The sequence below is a fragment of the Lichenostomus cassidix genome, chromosome 3 (assembly GCF_008360975.1).
Source record: "Lichenostomus cassidix isolate B80296 chromosome 3, HeHo_3.0, whole genome shotgun sequence".
Classification (NCBI taxonomy): Eukaryota; Metazoa; Chordata; class Aves; order Passeriformes; family Meliphagidae; genus Lichenostomus; species Lichenostomus cassidix.
This window is the reverse complement of record NC_139483.1, coordinates 90,828,372-90,848,246: the sequence shown is the minus strand read 5'-3', so window position 1 is coordinate 90,848,246 and position 19,875 is coordinate 90,828,372. Positions and strand designations below refer to the sequence as shown.

The 19,875-nt window shown below is 35.7% G+C and overlaps 1 protein-coding gene across 1 annotated transcript in view; it reads right to left on the bottom strand.

The window, feature by feature from the left end:
* The window catches only part of CSMD1 (CUB and Sushi multiple domains 1), a 1,097,029-nt gene that overhangs the window by 387,598 nt on the left and 689,556 nt on the right, over positions 1-19,875 (bottom strand). Inside the window, exons 6-7 of the mRNA XM_085056685.1 lie at positions 17,959-18,071; positions 5,818-5,895 (exon numbers count right to left, since the gene is read on the bottom strand). Coding sequence (XP_084912811.1) covers positions 5,818-5,895; positions 17,959-18,071 — 191 coding nt within the window. The remainder of the gene's footprint in view (positions 1-5,817; positions 5,896-17,958; positions 18,072-19,875) is intronic.

The following is a 19,875-nucleotide window of genomic DNA, read 5'->3' as shown; positions in this document are numbered from 1 at the left end:
ACACTCCAAAGTCTTGTTTGAAACACTTGCAAACACTACTGAGTGTCCCAGAATAAAAGCCTGAAAGATGCCTGAAACATTTTCCTATCTGCTTTACTTGTTTTAGCTGGAAATGAGACCAATTAAAAAGTGAGATGTATGTTACATTTATTTCTCCAGTGCCTTTACATTCATGCTTCTTGAAAGGGCACAGGCCTGTGGAATTCTGCAGAACAAATCTACTTTCCAGCAGATTTCTTTTTCTTTTTAATTTCTAAGGTCATTTTGTTACTACCCCTATTTTTTTATATAGTTTCACTTAATATTTAAAATATCCACAGCAAAAAACAGTCTGACTATTAAGACCTCTTAGGCACACAATATGCAAGGAACTTTTGATAACAACTGCCTGTAATTACTTGGGTAGTTCGTTTTGCATCATGTTTATTGGTGATCAATCCCATCACCAACACAAGTTTCTTCAATTAAAGAAAGAATGAGGTGCTATATTTGATTAATGTAAACTAATGTAGATTAGACCATAACTTTAGAGAGTGAGATAGATTTGATGTTGTATAGTTGATTTTTTTTTAATTTTGTAACTGACAACTATCAGAACAATGAATATTTAACCGTTTTTTTTAATCATTATTTGATTCTGTCACAGCATGTAACAAATAGCCTGTAAAAATTCAAATTCAGTACAAAATGCTTTTTTACATGTGAAGGCTCAATACAATACAAGCCCCCCCCCAAAAAAAAACCAAACCACCAACAAAAAAAGAATATTTAATGGAATTTTTTTCATTACATGTGCATTTTAAAAATAATTATATGGAATTCTTGCATAGGTTTTCATTAATATTAAAATAATTTCAGAAAAATATGCTAAAATTATTAATTTTTTTTTGGGAAATAATGTATAAGATAAATATAATTTAAATATTAAATAAAATAATCAGAAATTGGTCTTTATATCATGACAACCTACAAATTTCATTACAAAATTGTAGTAAGTAGCAAAAGCTTTTCCTTTTATATCTGCAGCTTGAGATGACCTTCAGCAGCTGTCATATCTGTTTGTTAAGTTGATTGTGCATTGGTTTGCAACTGCTTTCTAAATACTGATCTTCACAAAATATAAAAGTGCTTGAATAAAATGTTCTTTGCTAAGGTACAAGAACAGGTAAGGTACAGTCAGAAAATGGTGATATTAAATGCAACTATTTAGTCCAATATTGTCCTTCTTAGGAAAATATTCTTTCATTAACTGAAGAACGAAATTTTACTAGTGTTCATATTGCTTCTGTCAAAGTACATTTACCAGTAGTCAAATGTCAAGAAGATGAAACTGTCAGTTTATTTAAAATGTGAGGAATGTATTGGTAAGCAACAAATTTCATCCTAATTTTTTTAACTTTATGTTGTAACGTCATAATCAATTTTTTTCAGAGTTAACCAACAACAAAATAAAAAATGACTACTGTCATTCTTTCTATCTTACAGAGAATTAGCAATGTAATCCTGTTTTGGTATTAATCACTACAGTTTCAACAGCATGTGCCATTAATTCAACTTAATGTTCTGCAACCAATCAATACTTAGTCTGTAAACTCATTTGTTTTTTTGGCTCTACATCACAAAAATAATTGTTGTAAAGTAGCTCTTTTTATCATCTTCAGGGTGAAGAACTGTTTAGGTAAACTCTGTAACTCAGGTTTCAGAGGATACATTAATCTTACACTAAAATCATAATCTTCAAAGATTTTAACATGTGTTTTTCCAGTATTCTAAAATACATTTTTAAATAATACTACAGAAGCCTGAAATTGCTTTTGTAATGTATAAGAGGTTTTTACTTAGTAGTTCCCACACACCATTTTACAAAGTGAGGTTAGGTCACTCAGTATTCAGTAATTACAATGAAATGTTGACATGGTTCAATATGAATACCATATTTTTAAAAGAATCACTCTGATTTTGTTAATCTTTGTTACTGTTTCAGGCTGTGGACATTCTGTGCAGTCTGCTGTGTCATGTGGTGAGCCACTCTCCACCACTGCAATTTGTCAGGAGCAAGCTCAGGAAAACAGCTCTCCCAGGCACTTCATTCTCACTGCTGCATGCCCCTCCTAGCATTACTGCACTGGCAGATTTGTACACACCACATAAACTGTATAATCATTTCCATTTATCACCTGATATGATGTCTCTCACCTCGCTGAACTTCCTTGGCATTTACTGTGAGCTTGATGCATTCCTGTGCTCCATCCTCCCGCTGCTGGGGAGCTGTGGAAGTGTGAGGCTGCCCTGTGGCTGCAGCACAAGGGTGATGGCATCAGGGGCTGCTGGGGCAGTCTGCTCTCCTGACCCTCCTCTGCTCCTGGGCTGCAGAGGGCTCAGATTCACAGTGTTGCGGCCCTGCCTTCCCAATATTCTGTGAACCAGTGTCCTGAAGACCTGTACCCACTTGTTATCCTTTCCATGTAGCAAGCCGAGGAGTAACTGGCTGGTATGTAGATGTGAAGAGATAAACTACAAGGATCTTCTATTTAACTAGAAAATGAGCCCTTTATGAGGACTATGGCTGCCCAGTTATGATCTGTCCTTGCAGCTCACTTCATTAGGGCTCTCCTCTAGGGTGTACAGGATTCTCCTGTGCAATCTCTCTGCTGTGGAAATAATGCTCAAGATGCTTAGAGGTGATAACCACCCTCTGACAGATTTGCTATACAGAAATACAGCCATGAAAACACTCATACAAGAGCCAGCAATCAAAACTGTGTTTTTATTTATGTTACTGAAGCAAAGTACAGTGATAGCAGTTTTAGAAAAAGCAAGAGCTATTAGGGGCACAGAGTCTGTAGGCTTCCATGTTAGAATGAGAGTGAGAATGATGGCAAGATGGATCAAGTAACTTCCACTGGGAATATAGCATATATATCAGAATGATAACAAAAGTGGGTAGGCTAAACCTGCAGCTGATCAGATGGACACCAATAGATGTAATTGGTTTTGCCTTCCTTAAGCAGTTTTATAGAATACAACTCTGTCCTTGTTCCTCTCAGAGGAGGTCAGCTTCAGAAAACCAGTGGGAAATACCCTGACTGGATTTGGCCAGTGTTTGTGGTAGCTCAAGATCTGAGCACCATGAGAACTGCCTGTCCATGTGCTTTTCCCAGTTCACTCTGCCAAGTGCAAGGTGTGGATGAACCAGGACCATATTTTACTTCAATTATCAATTAATCACAATTCAACTGCATCTGGCTCACTGCTAAAGGGTACTGTCTACGAAGAATATCTGGCAAAAAAACTAACTTGATATGTTTCCTTCAGGTGCACCAAAGCAGAAAAAAAATCCAAAAAACCCCAAACAAAAAACAAACATACACACATACAAAAACTAAACCAAACCAAAACAAAAAAGCCCCCAAAAACACAAACCCAATAAAACCCAAACAAAAAAACCCCTAAACAAACAAAAACACACAAAAAACCAAAACCAAACCAAACAAACAAACAAAAGAAACCCCACAAAGCCAAAAACAAAACCAAAAACCCAAACAAACAAATAAACAAAAAGGAAAAAAAACAAACCACCAAAACCCCCCAGAAAAACGCTCTTGTTTCCCTGGGGAGTGACACAATACATAATGAATTTTTTTCCAATAATAAATCTACTGAGGCACCTATAACCCAAAGCCATACTTTGCTACTGACTCTGATTCCATAAAGGATGGCAGATCTGAAAGAAAACATCCAGGAATTCAGGTAGGTCCAGGAGGAAGAGAGTTTGCTATGACTGTACACGACTGAGCAACTGAAATACTGTTCTGCATTCCACAAGGAATTATCTGCACTGCTATTATGATTGATAGCACTGGTAACATTTTCTACCTAAATCCTAACAGATTTGTGCCACCGTGAAATGCTTTCTGCAGCTGCCTGCAGGTTCTGCTTGGGAGGAAGAGCTGTGGGGAAGCTGCAGGTGTGGGATGCACAGGGTATGCTCTCACAGCATTTAACACACTGATACTTGCATTCCACCTACCCCCATAAGCCAAAAGGCAAAAATAAGCTTTCTGCTGTATAGAGAGAGAATATTGAAAAGATCTAACATACAAAAATGGTGCAAGGTGTTAGCATTTAACATATCATTTTTGAGAAATTTGCTAATTGGCATCAAATGATAATATCCACTTTCATCACTTCTCTGAAGCCAAATCCCCAATTACCTTTTCTGTCTACATAAGTATGGGAAAGAAAAATGGTTAAATACTTAAGGCTTACATCAGAAAGAGCACCAAAATACATCTGAATCCAACTTTTTGTGTTTTGATCTTATCATTTTAAAAAGCTTTATATTCGTGAAAGTAATGTTAATAACAATAATGCATTTCTTAGATTTATGTTGGAAAGTCAGACATGATAATAAAGTTTTACAAGTCAAAACACAAAGAAAAAAAAGACAATTTTCATTTGAGGTAAACAACAGACTGCCTTCTAATACTTTCTTCCATAGCCTGTCTTACTTCCACTTTCTGTAATTACAAGTGGTTGACAGCATGTGCTCTGAGAGTGTAAGCAGAGATCACACAGCTCCCAGAAGTAACTTATAAATAATGAAATAATCACCCATTCAGATACAAACACAAAAGAGATGGATCAACTTTTTCTGCTACATCTTGCATAAAAAGTTCCTTTTGAGTGCTAGTACAAATATTGCACCAATGTGCAATATTTAGGCAGAAAATTGTCATGCCTCTTTTGTTCCAGTGAACATACCAAAACCTCACTTTGCATTAAACAATGCACAACAGAAGCACAGAGACAAAATCATATCCCCTAGACATCAGCTTTCAAGACACTCATTCTCTCTGTACTTGCAGAATAGCACACAATGAGGCAAACACAGCATAAGTTTCACTTCATTGAGTTCAGTGTTATTACATGAGGAATTAATTTATCTGACTACATCTAAGTCATTACATTAACACTTTTAATGAGTTCTGTGTGAACACTGGCCTACCCTCTGGCTTTTTTTTTTTTTCCTGGGGCTAAGGGACTCTCAGCTTTCAAAATACAAAAATATCCTTTTTCTTCATTCAAGACTGGCCTAATTAATGGAGAAAGAGCTCTCAGGATATTACTCAGATTACCAGTTCAGAGAAAATGATGCTCAACAAAGCTCACAATCTCATAGTCCCTTAGATATCATTTTGACTTTAGCTTTACACTTTACATGGGGAAAAAGGTGTAAAGGGACCAAACAGATGTCATTCCAAAGTGCACTATGCATGCAATGAGAGGAAGGTGATGTTGTGATCTCCAAGCTGGGAATTACTGCAGTTCTTAACCCCTGCTGTGCGAGACTGGGAAGAGGCAGTCACCAGGACACAGTGTGGCAAGGTGAGGGAAAAATTTCACTGTCATATTGAGTGGGGAAGAAAAAGATTCACAAAGTATAAATTTAGATATGGAAAATTCTCATATACCTTCACTGTCCCCAGTACTGAATTGATGAAGTCTACATGGCACCGTTCTGCCTGGATTACCTAACATGCCATGTGCCTCTGAATTCTAAAAAATCCAATATATAAAAATATAGTGATATATAAAAATGCAGGGTTTTTCCTACATACCATATTTTACACCACCACATTCTGCTTTCTACACTCAATAGAGTATTATCAGTGGAGTTCTAATTCAGTGACAATTGAAAGCATAATAACAATTTTATGACCATAGCATCCCAACATCTCTCTCTTTGATTTGTATATTTACTAGGATTCCAGAAGATATATGCAGTCACTAAAAATAAGGGTATAAACAACTTACAGACAGAATTTTTGTGGTTGCTGTCTTTGCTGGGCAACATCTTGACTCCTCTTGACTTCAGTTCAATTGCTTTTTTCACTGAGAAGACAAGCAAACAAAGAGAAGATGATTCATTATTAAACCTCATTAAAAGCAGTTGAATCATGCATTACAATAGTGCAAAGCTGTATTCCTAAACAGGCAACCTACAGCTAATTACAATAATTGCAGCTTTTGTGATAATCCAAATAAATTTTTGGTTTATTTTTACAAAAATACAACCATTTATCATGTTTCAGAAAATGCCCTTTTTTGAACAGACATTATCAGGATTGGCAATATTTTGAATTCAAATTTCTTTATGTTCAAATAAAAGAGCAGCCTGTCCTAACTACAGGTATGGGTTTCCTGTATTTGCCATTCCATATAATAAAATATTAAACATTAAAAAAAAATTTTCTACATAAAATGTACAGAACATTATCTACATATAAGCTACAGCTACATTATCTACATCTACAAGCTTTAAATGTGATATTCACATCTGCTTTTATTTAATTCACTTTTCATCAGTAGACATGTTTTTAGTCCAGTTTCCCAAGGAGATTAACAGAATGCATTACATTATTTGGCTCACCTAAACCCTTTTGAATCTACAAGGCAATTTCAAGTGAATTAGAAAAAATACAGAGTAAGAGCTCTCAAAGGGGCAAAGTTTTGTGAGAAAGAACAGATGCATCAGAGGTTTATTATCTTTTTTCTCTGTTTAGTCAGCTGAATGGCTGATAAACTCCCAGCCTATCCCTATTAAGTAGTTGGGGCACCATAGGTGGCATTAGGAGCCAAGTAGGAAGAGACATGAGAAGACAGTAGTGCAGCTATACATTAAGAAAGGCACACAGTAGAATTTTAATTGTAATGGTAAGAGAAAAGGGTAGAAATATAGGACACCTTCACAGGAAATTAGTTAGTTCTGTGGGAACAAATTGAGCAATGGAAAGTAAAATCAGATGTAGAAAATAATTGTGGAACAAACTGAACAATTCAAAACTATTGTGCCAAAAAACAATAGCAATTGCAAAACAGCTGATGACTGACTCTGTATCAGAATGCTAATGACAACATCATGATGCATGTCAGTTACCAAAAATTACAAAAAACAGTTATCCTTCCCTGATTCATATTAAATGCTTTTTTCCTAGACCTTGCAAGGGTTAATAATCTCAAAATGCACTTACTTATTCAAGATACAAACAGAAACAAGAATTCAATTCAAACACTTCTTACAGGGCAGTAATTAGTACCTCACAGTATATAGATTCATACTACAGAATGCCAGTTATACTTTTTGTCCATACATGGTATAAATTACATAATTACTACACTATACACTGATCTGTATGCAGATTTCTAAGAAGTTAAGTGGTAGAAGCAGCAAGTTAAGGTGTCTTTAAACATTACATTAAGACTCATGATTCCATTGTATTTATTTCTATATTGGACTTCTAAAGCTATTCTAGCTTCAGAGAGAAGGTGGCCTACTGAAATTGAGAAAGTACTGCAGAAAGTACTTTCTGTGCTATGTGCAAGTGCAGTCATTCAAACCTAAACCTGGAAAACAGGTGTTCAAATGATGAAAGATGATTGAAACACAATTGTAGCTGAATAGTATGAAATGGTTATGATAGCAGTGTGGTGTTTTCTTTTAAGACAGGAACTGTACATTACACAGAGACATCAATGCAGGCAATAAGGCTAATATCCCCAAGGCCTTTTGAAAGGGCAAACTTCATGGATATGATTTTCCTAGGATTAGTTTCCATACTCAGGTAAAAAAATCTCTGTCAAGTACCACCTTGTTCTGTTTTTCAGGCTGTGTAACAACTCCGTTGAAATAATTCCGTATTTAATAGGAAATGAACAACACAATTGTTGCAGTGAATATTTGGGATATTGTCTGGAGTTGTGGTCCCTCTGCCAGTATGAATTTCTCTATTTATTAATATCTATGTCATGTAAAACATGCCAGAAGTTCTTTGAGGATTCAAAATCCATATTGCTTACATGGATGAGTAGTAAAACCACTGAGTTACTATGGAGTGGACAGAGAAAACAACTATATTCTCCTTCTTTTTTTCCTGTGATGCTATTTTAGAGTAAAAATTACAATCATCACTCAAATTCCTTGTGACATTTCACTCTTTAAGGTGTTTGTTATACATTTGAAGCACACTTCTTGTGAATGAGGTAAAATGATACTCACCAGCTTTATCTGAAATAGAGAGAGCACAAATTGAAACGAGAGGTTCTGACTTGATATATGAAAAGCTTTTTGACTGCCATGCATTGAAAGAGGTCCTGCAGTTTCTATCCTTGGATCTTTTTCATACGTCAAGAAAAGGGCATTCTGTATCTCACTGAAAGGACATCAAGTAGGGGATTCACAATACTTAAGATCAGTCACCTAAGTGTGTACTTTATGAAGAGAAATAGCTAACTCAAGGGGGTGATTCATCCCCTTCTAAGATATACACAATGAATCCTCCTCTGGAGATGCCTTTTCCTCTCCATAAAACATAACAGAAACATACAACACTTGCTGAAGCTAGATCCCTATATTTTAGACAGTAAATATTAGGTGGAGTGAGCGTTTATGCCTTGAGAACTTTAACAGCCAAATGTAGGTATCTGTGAGAAAGATGTATCCATGAAGTTAAATAGGATAGTCTGATATATAAAAAGCAAACTTCTTCCTCTTTTATACTTGAGTGTGTAAGTTTTTACATGTGCCCTGTATAGCTTTTTCATGTAGTTTTAAAAGGTATTAAGCAAGCATAGTCTTTAAAATAAAAGCTGTTTAACATCTGAAAAAGAAACAGAGACCACTGCACACTGTGGTTCGAGTGAACCAGTCCAGCTGTTCCTGTAAATAAAAGAAATTGCACATTTTATAACAATTTAAATCCCATTTTAATATATTTTCTGAGACACTTCTCTTTTATTTCCTCATTACTTCTTCATTAAAAAGATTTTCCTGATTTCAAAGATGATTTGCCATTTAACAGCACAAAAAGAAGAATGGGTTTACATTAATAATGTCGGAAGTGAACAGCACTTTCCACCTTTTAAGTGATTACTTTTTAAAATTTGCATAGTTTTCTGCTGTCTTCACTTGAACATTCAGTTAAGCTTACTGAATAAACTTGTTTCACCTTTTCTGTTAATCATAATTTCAAGGGTCTTTTAGGGATGAGTTACCTATTCAGGGAGGAGGGCAAGGAGCTGAGTACTGGAAGTCCAAAACAAAGTTATCAGCCTACTGGAAAACACCAGTGGTATTCCTTAAACTTTTGCTACAGCTGAAATAAACTCAACTATTGAAAGAATAAATGTCTGGTCTTATTTGAATGGATCATGAAAGTAAAACTTTCAAGTTGTGAAGTTTCATTCAAATCTATTCTGATTTCGATGCAGCTCTTAGTTTCTAACATATTTGAACGTGTGTGAAGAAAATGCACTTTACTCCAAACTTAGGTGACATAGTATGTTTTTCCCCAATCACCCAAATACATGAGTATCTTGCCAGTTTTCCTTCCTGCATGAAATAACCTCCAAGACCTCAAATACTGGCTACCACTCAAAGCTAAAATATTCTGACATCATCTCTTGGTACTTCCTCAAGCTGCTCTGCTGCTGCTCTGCTGAGTTCAGCTCTTGGCTGCCTTTCACTGCAGATCTTTCCTAAGTACAGATATTTGAAGGTGAAGAGGAACAGCATATTGCCCAGTATCTGGTGATCACAAGAAGCATCTTTTCTGTCCAGCCTGAAGCTCTGTGTCACTACAAGGAATGTATATATATATACATATATATATCGGAAAAACCTCAACATTTTCAGCGTTTTGGGGTTTTTTTTAATTACAAATATCTATTACAAAGACTTACACTTAAATATTTTGCAGATTTTAGTAAAGAGAAGTGATGTGTTTGCAAGAACATTCATAGGATTATTCTTGAAGGAAATTAGCAAATTTATCTCAGTACAGTGCTGAATTCATCAGTTTCCTTTTCCTTTCATTTCACTGTTCTCGCTTTCTTCAGTTTGAGTAATCCTATTGTGAAATAAAGTATTTTCTTAATTCAGACTGAAGAGTCCGCTCCAGGGCTCTGTTTGCTTTGCCCTAGTGCCTAATCTTTCCATGTTCTCCTCCAATGACACAATTATGAGAGTACTACCTTTTCTGGCCCTCTAATAAATAATCTACAGTTTCATATTTGGCAGCATCAGTGTTCTCTCCAGATTATACTTGCAGATCAAACATTTCTTTCTCATTACTCAAAGCCATGTGGGACCAGTAAATAGATCTTCTGTTTCTAGGTTTTCTTCTGCTTCACTATGGCCTGTTGTACCATGACTTCTTTCTAAAAGTTCACTATTTATGAGAATAAGAAAAAAGTAATCATTCTCAATCTTACTATTCACTTCAGTTTACAAAGGGAATTCTGTAAAAATTTTGTTTATAAAACAAGATCTCACACTCAATAACCTGGGAGGATCCTTATAAGCTTTTCTTCTTAGCTACCCACTTGACTCGCAGAAGCATCAGTCTTCTGTAGCATCTCTGGTTTAAACCAACTCACTGGAATAGTCCATCCCTTTTCTGTTTCTGTATTCCCTGCTTGAAGAGTATGCCAAGACACTCTCCCAGTGTTTCTCTCACTAACAGCTTTCAAAATCTTCCTTACTAATTGGTATTACAACTCCAGAGAGCTTCACAGCAGGCATAAGTGTTTCTACTATATGGCTGCGTGTAAAAGCTGTAGGTTCATGATCAGTGGGCTTCCTTGTTCCATCAATTCAGCAAAGTACTGCCTGTCACTATCAGATCTTCCACCTGCTCCCCGTGCTGGAAATCTCTGCATGCAGTACTAGTGAATAAATGGCACCAAGATAAACTGGTGTCACAGTACATTTTTACACAAATCTTTCTCACTCTATGTGTATAAGCTGACACAGGATCTGCAAGTTTAAAAAGGAGCACAGCCATTTGTTTTCCATTAACCTTCTCTATGTCTCCTAGCTGGCCCCTTGCCCTGATGGATTGCTTTAGCTACTTTGTGCTTTCAATGTACATCATAATAAAACCAGTACAGCAGGCATCAAGTCTTCAATGACTGCAGATATCTTCCACAGTTCTGGAAAACAGTATCAACACAATTTGCTCTACGAGTATACAGCGTTGCAGAACACACTGTGTAGTAGTTTGAAGGAACTGTCTCTAAAAATAAATCATAACATGAGATCCACTCAGTTCCTTGTTTGAATGACTCTTCAGCTATAGTCTTTTGAATGGTTCTGGGGAGAATGACACCATGACAAACAATGGTTGAAGTCTGAACTGCTGTTACTACGTTGGTATCTTCTTAGTGCTGATACCATGAAGTAGCTCTGTCTGAACCTTTTTAGCAACATTTTACTAGACACCTAAGAAAGAAGTATTACCTGTAGCAGTATTGGACTACATATGTAACAATGGTTGTGTTAACCACAGAAAAGAATGCTGAAGACAGATGGTGGATTATCTCCTTTTTGATGTTTTCATATCAAGACTGGTATACTCACTTGATAATAAAATTTAACAAAATATAAATTATTGTCTCAGTACCATTTAACGGAAAATTATATTTAGCATCACTTAGAACTAAAAAATAACAAGTTCTTCTGGATTTTTGATTTTATCAATTGCTTTTACTACTTTTCTTTTTGAAATTTGCACTAAGTAACAATTAAATTAAACTTCTGGCTAAAAGTACCATGCATCAAAGAAATACTGCAAGTTCTTTTCACTTACTTAGAACATCATTTCTAGGGTTTTAAAGAATATGTGCAAAGGACAGACATGCATCTATAAGCAGACTTAGTGAATTATGAAAATTCATTGAAAGAATTATCTATTGAAAGTTGATTTATATTATTTCACTGATGGCTTTCCATTAGTAGACATTTATTTCATCAGCTTGTGTTATATTCATTGTTTAACTTCAGGATTATCTATTTGTTAAATCCTGAATTACTGAATGGAGTCAAACACAACAGATAGGTAACTTCTGGTACATAATTATCGAAATACGTAATACCTTCTTTAACCTCTCTGAAAACTTGCCAAAAATAGAATACTTTATTTGAAACATTCTGCAACAGACACCTGAGTTACTGTGAAAGTAAACACACCCATTAATCATGTTTTGCTTTGGAAATTTTCTTATTCTATTCTATTTCTAGGAATTTTGAAATAAATGTTTAACTTTAGCAGACTAGTTTTAGCTGTATAGCAAAATTTACTGTGGGATACTTTCCTCTTAAAAAGAAAACCAAAGATATTAAAACAACCTTCTATCATTCTGGAAATAAGCAAACGCTAAGCAAGCACACTGTACAAGCTGAAAATATGGAAAAAAGCAGGGGATTCCTTATCACACATTTTAAGTCATTCTGTGTACATTGATAAGCTTTGTTTCTGGGAAGTGCTAGGTTTTCATCTCCTAGTGAGCCTGTTAATGATACTTCACCTCTGGGGAATGTATGCATTTATGAAGCACTGGCATAAGACAAATCATATACTCTGCAACTCCCACTGAATATGTAAAGGATCTTTATGTATCAGCATAGGCAAAGATAGAGGAATTTTAAAAAAAAAAAAAAAAAGTTCATAACTTTATGACTGTAACATCTTTTCCCCCGTGGCAATGCCACCAAGGAACAAGGCAGAACAAGAACTGTCTCCAATTATATCTACCGTGACTGTTCATTTCCATGAGACCAATGCTGCTGGTTTGGCAGACATGAAGAAGACAAGGCAGAGTGTGTCACTGCAATGTAATTTGTTCTGGTGATTTTCAGGGCCATTTAAAACCATGTCTTCTTTTGACTAGAAACTCTGAAACAATGAACAAGAATTCCACACATAAACACAGAGAAATTGGGACGTAAGTATTTTTATTGATGAAATCAAAGCACAAAAAATCAAAAGAAAGCTACAAGGGATGTGTGGAGAGGAAACAAAAACAAACACCAAAACAAACACTTCACTTTATACCTAACAAATTTTTAAAATTTTAAAATTTTCTTTTAACTTCTCTTCTAATCTGATGGAAGATGGGACAATAATTATGATCCGAGGGGAAATTCAAACACCAAGGAATGAATATACCTTTTACACTACAATTTTTTATTTATAAATTCACCTTGCCAAACATTTTAAAATTATGTTTACTTAATGCATTCAGATGTGCAATTGTAGTACAGTGCCTTTTCTTTTTAATGCTTTTTTAAAAATTTTTTTGAGCTGGTTTTCTTGACTATGTTAAAAATGGGGCACTAAGTATTGCTAAAAATGCAAGCTAGAAAGACATGAAAAATTTGCTGAACACATTAATTATGCATAGCTTTAAATCCAATTGGTAGTTCCAATATTTTAATGAAATAAATTATAATAATTCTGTTTGCCTGATCAAGGAGCAAACAAAGGAAAGAAAATTAAATTGACTGCTTGTTAGTATTAGTTTTGGCTGACTGGAAAAGGCCAAGTTACAGCAATAATATAGCTATGATAACATGATAATAAACATGATGTTAATTTGATATGAGGTGAAGAGAGTAATTAAGTATCTGTATGCTAACTATATAAAAAGATGGATAATCTGAATTCTTACTAGGAAAAGAAAAAAAAGTTTCTCATCCCATTGTTGCTCAAAGAGGTGTGTTATGCCACCTCCCATATTAACTTGCTTCCAAAACACCAGTGATATTGCTAAATGTGTTAGGTTAAGGTGCTGATTTAGCACCAGATGGAAATTAAACTCCAAATAAGCCACTCCCCTTCCCCTCAGCCCTTCCAGTAAGGGAGGGACAGAGAACATGGGCTGTGATAACAAAAGGCATAAAAAAAGCAATGGAATAAGGAACACAGTAACAGTAACAATATCAATAACAAAAGTATACAAAAAGAGAAGGTGCTTTACACACTACAGGTGTTCACCTCCTCGACTTAGCTCGGTGTGGCTGCTGGGACAAAGGATGCTGGATGCTCCCTGTAGGTCACATCCATGCTGTCACTGGGACAAAGATGAGATGGTGGCCACTTCCTTTGGCTGGTTCTGCCTGCCTCTAAGACCAAGACAGTGGAAAACAATGGTGGAAAAACCCCTGAAAGCCAGACTGTGTGTCATGCCACGCTGCCAGTTCAGGAGCTGTACTTGATTCTGCACAGCTGCTTCTGGCACTGGCTGTACCGCGCTGCCTCCGCTGGGGTTTTGACTCCATGACATGGCGCTTCCACCTTTGTCAGCAACATGTCTTGGAAGCACAGTGGCTTTACCATGTCCCCAAGCCACATCCCAGAGGAACAGGAATGGGATGAGGGGCAGCAGTAGAGGACAATCCGGACAGAGCAGATCCCAATAAACTCCCCAGGGGAGAGAGGGAGGCAAAATGAGCTCTGTCTGGGGTGTGCTCACCTTTTCTGGCCCCCAAAACCACCCCCCAGCAACGATGTGTCTGGCATAGAACAGCAACCTGGCCCCACCCTCACAGGTCTAGTCAACAGCAGCCAGAGAAAGGAGGGAGAATGTGTGAAGGCTGAGCCTGTTTTGCTCATGACAGTAACTGGTGAGTGGTCCCTTGCTGTCCTTATCTCAAAATATTTTCTCTTACCTGTCCCGGTGAAGTGGAGGAGTGAATGACTTATGTGGTGGACATCTGGCATCCAACCAAGGTCAACCCACCACAATTTTTATGATACAATTGGACAAGCTACCACTTTTTGAGGAATATCTTGTGATTTGATTTTATGAATAGCATTTATACCTGAGAGCTACTGGGAAAAATCTATATGCTATAAGGAGTCTAAAATACAACAGCTTATTATCTGGCAAGGCGTAATAAGCTGCTTTCATTTAATATCTTAAGGACCGCAATGAAAATTACTGACTTCTCTATTTCCCCAAAACAATGAAGACTGTTGTTCTTGTGCAGCATAAGACACCTTCACCACAAACACACATGAATGAACCAAGCAAGCAGTCACAGAGACAGCACAGACTGAATTTAAAGGACTATTCTTTCTAAGTAGCAGCAAAAGGAGAAAGCAGTCTAAGTAACATTACAAAGTAGAATCCTGAATGCCCTGAGGATAGTTGCCAAAGATTTAGAATTCCTGGGGAATTAGAACAATCAAAAAGATTTCTTTAGTCTGGTCTGGTAATGGGGACTCATCCATTAGTAAAGCAAGTGGTAAATGGTTATTTTAAAAAGTCTATATATTTACTTTAAGTGTCTCAAAGACAGGATAGCTCAATATATCAATGTATCAATCCCAACTACATGTGTGTATTCTGCAAAAGACTGTTTAAAGTATTGGGAATATAAGGCAAATGTTTCTTGCAGGTCTCAGAGTCATATAGCCTACAATGCTACAATGGGATTTGCCCAGAGGACAAATATAAGGATTGTGTTTGGAGACAATCAGACATTGGAGGCATTCTTTCACTGCTAGGTTTTGTGCCTGAAAACAAGGTCGTGTATGTCACCAGATTCTTTTTTGGTGGAGTTTTTTGTTTCATGATCACCTGAAATAATTATTTAACTTGGGAAAAGCATCTAAGATGGAAATACATGTCAAAGATGTTGACTTTAGCAGAAGTAAGTTTCTGAAAACAAAAACTTAAGGGAGAAGCTGAGAGAGCTGGGATATTTTAGCCTGGAGAAGGCCTGAGGGGATCAGGGTCTAGATCTTATTGGTGTGCATTAATACCTGATGAGATGAGAGGGTGTAAAGAATGTGGAGCCAGGGTTTTCATGATGATATCCATTGACAAGACAGGAAGTAATATGCACGAATTCAAACTCAGGAAATTCCACTTACAAATAAATGAAACCATTTTTACTCTGAAGGTAAACACTGCCATTGGTTGTCCAGAGAGGTTTCAGAGTCTCTGATCTTAGAGGTATTCAAAACCCACCTGCCAGGTCCTGGGCATTGCTTTAGGTGACCCTTCTTTGAGAAGGACACCTGACTAGATGAGCTCCAGAGGTCTCTTTCAACCTCTGCTATTGTGCAATTTGTGGTACTAGTAAACTACTAGAGCTAAAAGTATTGTTACTTCTTAGTTTTCAAATGCACATAATTACTAATGCTATGCAATAAAAAGGACTTAATGAAGCTGTTGGATTAACCCAATTTTTATAGCACTCTGAATTGTCATCCTATGTGTCTTGAGATACTTTGTCCTGTCTTTTAATACAGTTTTTGTTTATATCACTAACATAGGAATTGTGGCTAGCACAGGTTTTTCCCACGAGAATTCTTCTTGTGTTTTATAAATAAAGATAAAGTTTGGATGTTTTTGGAACAGTGTCCCAGAACTTGGGCAGTGCAGGCCTGGCCAATCAGGCCTGGGGGAAGGCTTCTGACTGACCAATCTGGGTGACTTTTGAGAACTCTATATGTGTGATGAAATCAAAACAATAAAGGTCATTCCTTCTTGCCACTGAGAACTGGTGCTTTCATTACTCTGCTAGCTGCTCAACAGCAACAAGGAATTTATTTAATTGCAGTTGAGCCTGATAAGTTAGATAGCTATGGCTCCTGTAAGCCGGAGATCTTTATATTTAATACAGTAAATTTTATAAATCTGCACTTCAAAAGAATTATTTAAATCAAGAAAGGAAATTTCTGTAATTTTAAGAATTTGAATTGCAATAAGATACTTCCATTTGTCATTCAAGGTATATTTTACATCAGTGAAATTTACACTTATACTCAGTATCTGATTTATCATGCAGATCAAGAGAGACATATCAGAAATAATGATCTCCCCAGATATTTCCCAAAAGCTTTAACTCCTTGGTGAGTATTTGTCCAGAGATAAGATATACTGAAGAAGAACGAAAGCTATTTTCCTGTGGCATGTTACTTTATCCCAAACCTCCCCCTTGTTATTCTGTTGATTCATAGTCTTCTGGCGCATCAGCAGGACGAGTCACATTGTTTTTGTGGGCCCCAGCTAACAGGCTTAAGACACAGAGTTAACATAAGCAGTGCATTTACATTCATAGTCCCCAGTAGTAATAATACCACCAGTAGTGGTATTATATGTGCATTCTCAGTAAACTTGGGAAAAAGTAAGTTGTAAATGCAAAGGATCACATACTTGTGCTGAGTTGCCAAAATGAAATGAAATTTCAGGATTTTTTTTTACTAAAATATTTATTTATTTTTTTTTAAACTGGAATAACTATGTATATTAAATGCTTTTGTTGTACATGCATGCCATAGTCACCAGAAACATATAGTTGTTGCAGTATATTTGTCATTTCAAAAATTATGGAAGTCCCACAGTTTCAGGAAAAAAATGAATGCCTAAACTCCAAAAGGATTTGATGGTGTGGATGGTAAAAGGGTTGAAACAGGTTCTGTAAATGCAGAATTTAAAAGCACATATAAATTAAGAAGCTTTTCTATTTTCAATATAACTACCATGTATTTCATCTTGAGTAATGATTTGTGAAGTACAAAAATCAATAAAGAATCCATTCAAAAAAATTGCATTTTATAAAGTATCTAGGAAACATAAGTAGAAATGACAGCAACACTGACATCCCCTTGTCTTCTTCTAAAGTTGTATATGCAGATATATGCAGGAGCCTGAAATATAATTTGTACTATACTATGGTTGAGTCAAATTTCCAAACAATGAATGTAGCTTCTGGATAAGAGTTAGATTTTGAATAATGAAGGAAGACAATGTTTAGATAGGAGCCTGCCTTTGTGTGGAATTGACTTTCTGCAAGTTGTATTCCAGGCATGATTTTAAAGCAAAGATCAGACTGAATGCAAAGCAATTTATTATAGAAAAAGTGAGCAAGCAAATACATACTCAGAGCAAACTGCATTGAGAAGCACACATACTTCTTCCAAAAGTAAATCCCTAGAGACATCTGATCACACAACAAAAACAGATATTCAGTGTGAGAGCAGTAATAGTATGAGTCAGCTTTTTACTACAACTGTGATATTTAAACATAATTATCAAATTTCACCACCACTTTAGTGATCCTTTAGGGTAAAGGGTTTTCTTGCTGCACTTTTGTAGGTTTCCTACCTTGAAACTGAGCATTAAAGCCCTTTCGCCGGTGATTGCTGTCAGACGTAAAATGGAGTCGTAACCAGTTCTTACTGCTGATAACTGGAGAAGGTAGATTCATACCAGTCAACCTGGAAAAAAAAAATCTAATATTAACAGTAAAAAAAACCCCAAACATTAATGTGTACACCACTTAAAAGAGAAAAAAACACCAAACCTGAAAATATTTTAGAAAACAGTGATTCACTGCCATCTAATCTCAATGTATTACTAGCTAAGTAACTATTATGTTTAGAGAAATATGAAGGGTTTTTTCTCATTACAGCTATCCATTTTATGATTAAAACTTGTATTTCCAAACTATTTTTTCATTAATTAAACAAGAAAAGCAGTGTGTGCATGCAAGTGTAGATGTGCATGCACATGTCAAAATATTCAGCAAAAAATAAGTATATTTAATTATGATAAAATCTCATAATCTGACTCCCTGCTGTGGTAGTTATCTCACAGGAAGTCAAATCTCAAGTTAAGGAATGTTAAATAAGGGTTATGGACACTAGTTAATATTAAGCTTGGGTGGTAAATTACTGGTACATACCTATGCTGGCAGAACTGATTTTGTGTATATTAAATCCTACCCACATTTAATAAAAAAGGAAAGAGAAGTCTAAGCACAACTGGATGAAGGCTAAACAACTTGCATTGACTATGGATATTGCGAATAAAGTGCACAAAACTTTTTTCTAATACAGGCAACAGGCCCTTGAACCACACTGGATTATTCCATTGTCATTCATTACACTACACCATCACACTACGCTCCAGGTTTCTAATTTTTCCTTTTTTATTATTTTTCTTTTTTTATTTTTTTAACCCCTGGATAATTCCAGAGAACTACTTAAAAGGTTCTGGTTAAAACATTCAGACCTATACATGTTTCTACATCTCATTCAAATGGACTTTTATACTTTATATATTCTTTCACACACACTTAAGACTATTTTAGAGCACCACTCTAAATATTTCTAACTACAAACTGGAATTTTCTGCTTAAAATCTACTTAGAATTTGGGTGTACCTGTAGCAAGTACTATGATGTAACTAAAAGGAAAAGGAAAAATAAAACTTTATGTGGAATACATAATATATCTTTGCTAGTCTTCTTAGCTATTAACGAAATGTATGCTAAATCTAACAGTTTTTACTATATATAGGCTGTAGTTCATATCACTGAACTGATCATTCATTTGTTGAAGTACACAAACATATGTCCTAGAAACAGCTTTGGGGGTTGGTTTTCTTTTATAAAAGAAATACACATGTAGTAACATTCTATCTAGTATATGCAGAGCTCTGAATTTCAAAGCTGGCAAAACTCTAGACTGAAATATTAAATTATAATATGAATTACATTGTACATTAATAAAAGATTAAATGAACATCATTATAAAAGCATGTTCAGAGCAGATCTTTCCTTAGCTAAATTTCTAATAAACAACTATTTCCCAGACACATAATCCACCAGATATTTTCACATCTAGGTGAACTCTGCAAGGTACAGCTAAATAGTCTCAAATCTCCCCATAATACTATGAAAGATAATATGAAAATGACACTGAGAGAGTATTTTATGCAACCTCTTCTACCAGGACTCTAATCTAGCTGCATGATTACTTTTCCTCTGAACTTTAGATGGGAACATGTACTTTAACAGCAATGCTGTTTGTGTGTTAATTGGAGAAAGTGAGAAAGTGTAAAAAAACTTAGTGGTACTTGGAAGCAAATTATAACCAGTATATGGCACAGTGATATTCTTTTCCTGTAAGGTTTTCAAAACCTCTTCACTGTAGTACAGAAATTAAAAAAAACCACATCAAATTCTAGGTGGGCTAGATAGGAAACCTAGTGCCCCTACACAAAGTACATCACTCTGCA